The sequence below is a fragment of the Streptopelia decaocto genome (assembly GCF_964273445.1).
Source record: "Streptopelia decaocto genome assembly, chromosome: 1".
Classification (NCBI taxonomy): Eukaryota; Metazoa; Chordata; class Aves; order Columbiformes; family Columbidae; genus Streptopelia; species Streptopelia decaocto.
Window position 1 is genome coordinate 79,534,699 of NC_138663.1, and position 6,004 is coordinate 79,540,702.

The 6,004-nt window shown below is 47.1% G+C and overlaps 1 protein-coding gene across 2 annotated transcripts in view; it reads right to left on the reverse strand.

The window, feature by feature from the left end:
• The window catches only part of AEBP2 (AE binding protein 2), a 48,372-nt gene extending 42,652 nt beyond the window's left edge, over positions 1-5,720 (reverse strand). For both annotated transcript variants that reach the window (XM_082068114.1, XM_082068113.1), the window contains exon 1: positions 4,915-5,720. In XM_082068114.1, the coding sequence (XP_081924240.1) occupies positions 4,915-5,543 (629 nt within the window). In that variant the 5' untranslated portion in view covers positions 5,544-5,720. The remainder of the gene's footprint in view (positions 1-4,914) is intronic.
• Between the last annotated feature and the right edge of the window lie 284 nt (positions 5,721-6,004).

The following is a 6,004-nucleotide window of genomic DNA, read 5'->3' on the forward strand; positions in this document are numbered from 1 at the left end:
TGCTAATGAATGATTCTTCACTTCCTGGATTGGAACAAGTGAGACTATGCAGCAAAGACAGCCCTGAAGCACTTCTTAATCTGGTCACATGGATATATGAAGCATACGTATTAGTACCATATGCCTTCCTGATTATATTTCAAATTTACTATTTTGCCTTCATAATATCACTCATACAATTCACATGTAAATGCCTAGTCGGTCATGAAAACGCTTCACTTTTAAAAGTTTAAAAACTAGATAAAGATTATATTTAAACCTTCAAATAACTAACATTTTAAAATCAGCATATATACTAATGGTTGAGAAGGCCTTAATTTTCAACGAGATTAAAAAAACTCAGACTAGATCCTGGGTTTTTCAAGTATAAATCTCTTCGCTTTCAACCTGTTAGTTTCATATTGCGTTATTTCACTCGATAAAATGAACAAACCTCACAATCTGCAGCACAAAAAGGTTGATTATTGAAAAAGACTTATCTGAAACATCTGTTTTCAAAACTGCTTGCCTATTACAGAGGAACAGAATAACATTTCTAGAAGTATTCTACAAGTCTTGAGTCAATCTCTCGCAATAACATTCCGTTGGTGAATAACAGTAAATGTGAAAAGGATAAAAACAAAAAAAGAGAGCGAGAGAAAAGAAAATAAAAGAAAAAGAAAGCCTTACAAGTTGCATGAAAATTGCCTGCTTAGTGAAAAAAGATGGACACTAATTAGTGCTGTGCCTGAGGGAAAGATTGCTACATAGACCAAATGCAACAGGTTGTCATTGGACCTATCACCTAGTCAGTCAGCACTTATATATCATTCAGCAAATACAGCTGATACCTCCAGCTAAAACTTTTTTTTTTTTTCATTGCTCCTTGCCTAGTCAGTATGAGGAGAGAGAAAAGGATAAACTGGTAAAAAAGGGTAAAGACGATGAATGGAATACCAGGGGTGATGTCTGGGTGAGAGCACAAAGATGCAAGACAAATTCACAAGGGTACACAAAAAAGCCCTTACAACTCATATTTCTGCTAAAGATGTTATTACAATTGCAAGATCTACCAGTGTTCTCTAAATCAAACAAAAATCTGATCATGAAACTATTTCAGATTTAAATATACTTCTAGTAAACAATATTTAAATGATTTAAGTAATCTAAGTGTTTGTAAGTAAATATTGTAGTTTAGTAATAAGACATCAGGGAGCTGCAGATGAATCTTCACTGCATTCAGATCAGCTGATTTATACCCAAATCCACGCATCTGCTTAGGTCTAGCTTCACTACCTGTGGCATAATGCTAAACTCTGTGACTCTGTTCATAGTTAATGGAACCACTATTTTTTCTTTTCAAGTCATATCAAATGTTTCTCAGCATTGTAATCAGACTAGCTGTTCTAGAGAACTCTGGAGAAACACATTCATTCTTTCAGAACATGTCTGAAGTTAGGGAAAGGCAAAAGAAAATTATAAACACTCGCATGCAGCCTATTATTACTGAGCCAGTTGATCTGAGCCTGCTCAAGTCATAGACAAACTTCAGCACAGTAGTGGGAACTTAATACCCAGGAAAAACCTCAAATGATTACAGATCAACAAGATGCTTACTAGTCCCACAATTACTGCTCTCAACTCTCGTGACTAATACCACTGAGCTGAAAATGCCACCTGGTTATCCTAGGCATCAGTTTGGGGGTTGGGGGTTGTTTTTTGGTTTGTGGGGGTTGGAGGGGGGGTGGGGAGAGAGGGAAAGGGGGTGCGATAAGAAGATAAATATTTTTTTAACAAGTCTGTCTATGTGCATGGAAATAGCCGGTTAAAATTTACCATAAGTTTCAGGGCACTGATATTCATCATTGTAACTGTTTCTTGTGTTGTACTAAATACTAACAAATTTCCTACAGTAATGCCTCAAATTATTTATTCTATTAGCAGATACTCTCAAAATACATTCAAAACATTAGTAAGAGAAGTTGCCCAAGAGCAGTTATATTTTGATCATATGTAAGATTTCTCAGCTGTTTTATTTGTAGTTTATTTGATATTGCTAAACTAAAAATCAAAGAAAGAACACATTGATCATTGTGGAAAATGATAAAAACTGTACACAGAGAAACAGGAATTTGATCACTCATGGAATTCAGGCCCTCCCAGCACACCCTCTTATTTATTCAAATTTTCTAAAGAGGAAACAAGAAAAAAAATCCCAAGCCTAGGGGCATGTTCTAAATGTTACCAAACCTGGCTACAGCAGAGAATCTTTACCAAGTATACCCTTCTATCAGCTTCCACTTAACACAGGGACTGTAAATTCAAGCATGTTAGTTCAATTTCTCTCTTTCCTTTTCTCTTTTCCCTCCCTTGGGTAATCATACTCTACAACACACTGTGAGGTGAAACAGCAAGTTTCTTAGGACTTCAGAGACACAGGTAGTCAACAAAGGTCATATTTCATATGAAATGTCACTTTATTAATAGATACAATAGCATTTTCTAATAGTTACAGAGCTTACATTTTAAATCAAAGGTGACAAAATCATTGAATGATTAATTCTTTAAAGATTTTAAAATATTATCATAAACCAGTACCTTCACCTATAAGTCTGAACTGCTCCCAGCTGCTATTTCACCATCTCACCTCACACACTCTAGCTCTTCGACACATCCCCTACCTTTTGCAACACTCTCCTTGTCTGTCTGATCATCTAAAACACACAAGATTATGTTGTGGCTGGCTTCCAAGCAGCAGTAATCATTTGGATCACTAGGTCAAGCAAGTGACTTGCTAGACTACATGTGGCAAAAATAATAAAGCATTCTACCATGCTGCAGGAAGGAGTGCAAACAAAATGAAATTTTCCATCCCAAGGAATAACAAATGGCACTCTTAGTAGCATTGCTGTTTTCCTACCCAGCTCAACAAGCAGAATTTAAAATTACAGCACAAAATCTACACTTAGCACCTCAAGTTTTCAGCCTGGCAGTTCAAGATAAAACTTTGCAAAGATTAAAACCAAGGCACAGCCCTTATTTCAAACACTAAATGCAGAGTCTCACTCCTGCAACTGAGTCTGTACCAAAGGTACTGGAAAGGAGCAACAATGAGTAAACACATAGATTCAACTGTATGACTATAGCAAGACAACCATGAGAACAATGACAGAGAAAGCAGCACACTAGCTCCACAGTGCACAAGCAAGACAAAATGACACTGTACTTCCAGAAAAACCCTGCAAGTTATTTCTGTTATTTCCCAAACCCACAAATTGACATGCACTCAGATAAGATCAGGATCAGACTGATTTTAATTCTATGAGAAACAATAAACTATTATCTTAGAACTCCATTATGAACCTGTTTTATTTCCAGAAGTCTACTTCCATACTTCTGTAATTTCACATAAAATCTCAGCTTTTGAAAAAAACAAACCAAACAAAACCTCAGTACCCAGCCCTCCTTTCCATCTTGCGCAAGTACGGAAGAAAGAAAATGTTTTTAACACTTGAGGTTAGATCTAGTGATGCCACACTTGTGGAATATGGATATCTGTATAGCTACACAGAATTTGATCTAGTATATATTCAAAGTACATTTCTGGACTAAACTACATAATCCTTCACACTTAACAATGAAACCATCTTAAGAAAGTATAAACAAAATTGTAGTTGTTACTGAACAGTAACTCTAACAGGGAAGTCAAAGACTTTTTAAAGCTAAACTGAAACAAAAAGATCGCACAAGTTTCTTAAACTACTTTAAAGTACTAATTAGCAAAGGGACCTACAGCATTTTAAAGCTGCTCTTATGTCCATTTTTCATCCTATTTTCAGTTTGTCAGCTAAACTGTTACACACAACATCCAAGAAAGCTACTGCATAAACCACCTTCTTTGAAACGCTTGACTTAGTAAGCTAAACTAAACCTGAAAGGCAAAATTCAACCATGTGTGATAATTTGGTTGTGCCTTTCCACAAAAATCAAGCTAAAGCCTCAGTCAAATGAGAGACGCACCTTTAACACAGAAAAACCTAAGAAACCATCTTTACAATTGCTATTACACAACTCATCCAAAGAAGACTTTGAGCCTCAATTTACTGAGCCTCGCTTAATACTGTGCATGCTTATTACCTGCACACACCTAATATGGAAATGCTGGTCTCCTTTTTATTTTAGCAAACTAGATTTTTCTTTCCCGTAATATTTTACGAGCTTTCTGCCTCTAGTGCAGAGATCTTGGTGCAGGTAAAACCACCTCCATGGATGATCTCCCATCCTGAAGCTCTGGTACACCCTGCATGTCCGTTAGTGCAAGATACAACCCTAAAAAACCCCAAAAGCATCATGTGAAAAAAAATCAGCTTTTGAGGAGAGCGGTAACCAAATATCGTCACCTGAACAGGCAGCGCCCTGTGCTCAGATAGCAGCAGGGGCCGTTCCGGGGCTCTCCATCAGACGCCTAACTGTGATGGCTGCAGCTCCAGCAGCCCCCACGCCGCCTGCCGCCCGGTGCCAAGCCGGGTGGTGCGTCCCCTCCTCCCAAAAGCAGCGCACAAGCTTTCGGAGGGCGCCCGGAGAAGCAGAAGCCGCGGCGGGGGCGCAGAGCCCGCCGCATCGCCGCAGGCCGCCGCCCGCCCCGCCCGGCTCAAGTTGGCCGGAGAAACCTGTGGCTGCCCCGCGCCGCCGCCCTGACAGCCCCCGCGGCCGGGAGGGGGGCGAGGGGCAGCCGGCGCCCGGAGAAGAGGGTCCCCTTGGCCGCTGCGGCGGGGCGGGCGGGCTGGCGAGCCCCCCGGCGCTGCGGGGCGGGGAGGCGACCGGACATGGCGCCCGCCAGCCCCCGGACCCGAGGGACCCCCTGCTCCCCGGGGAAGGGCGGGGGAAGGGCAGAGGCGAAGACGGCCACCGGCGGGGCCCGAGAAGCGCACTGACCTGTCTTCCGAGTCCATGCGGCTGAGGGGCTCCCCGTCCGAGGACATCTCCAGGCTGCCGCGCCGGCCCCCCGACGTGGCGCTGCAGCTGCTGCTGCCGCTGCTGCTGCCGCCGCCGCCGCCGGTGCCGTAGCCCTCGTCGCCACCGCTGGACACGCTGCTGGAGCTGCTCCCCCCGCCGCCGCCTCCGCCGCGGCCCAGCCCGTCCTCCTGGCTGCCCCGGGGGCCCTTGGGCTCCTCCTTGGCGTCGGCCTCGCTGCTGCCGCCGGGGCTCAGCGAGCGGGTCTCGTCGCTGCAGCAGCCGCTGCTCGTGCTGCTGCTCCCCACCAGGCTGCTCTCCTCCTCGCCGCCCTCCTCCTCCTCCTCTTCTTCCTCCTCTTCGTCCTCGTCCTCCCCGTCCCCGGCCTGGCTGGCGCTCTCCGGGCTCGGCTCCGACATGCTCTCTGCTTCGCCGTTCAGCAGCAGCAGCGACTCAGTCTCCGCCGCGGCCGCCGCCGAGGCCGAAGGCGACGACGAGGACCCGGGCACAGCCCCGGCGGCCTCCTCCTCCTCGGCCGCCGCGGCGGCGACCGCCGCCTCGCCGGGAAGCAGCCCCTCCGGCTCCGCCATGTCGCTGCGAGCGGCCGCCATGGCGCCTGCGAGTCGCTGCGAGCGGAGCGGAGCGGGGCCGGGCGGGCGCGCGCGGCGACGGCGGCGGTACCAGCAGCAACGGCGGGGGCGTGCGCGTGTCCCGTGCGAGCGCGCGCGGCCGCGCTCCTCCCTCCGCGCTCCCCCCTTCCCTCTGCCCTTCTCACCCGCACAATCGCAGAGAGGAGGGGCTAGGGCGGCCGCCCGCCGCCGCACGCGCTACGGAACGCGCCCGGGGACAAAAATCGTGAGAAAGGGCGGAGCGGCCGCCCCCCTGGCGCGGGAGGGGCGGTGACGGAGCGGCGGTTGGGCGGCGGGGACACTCGCTCGCTTTCCAGCGTCCCGCGTGAGTCGCGTCATCGTTACTCACACTCCGCGGCTCCACACTCGTGTGCGGGGGTGGGGGGAGTCACGCAGGACGAGCCGGGAACGGGGAACCTGGAACCCCCGGCCAGGAGGCGCAG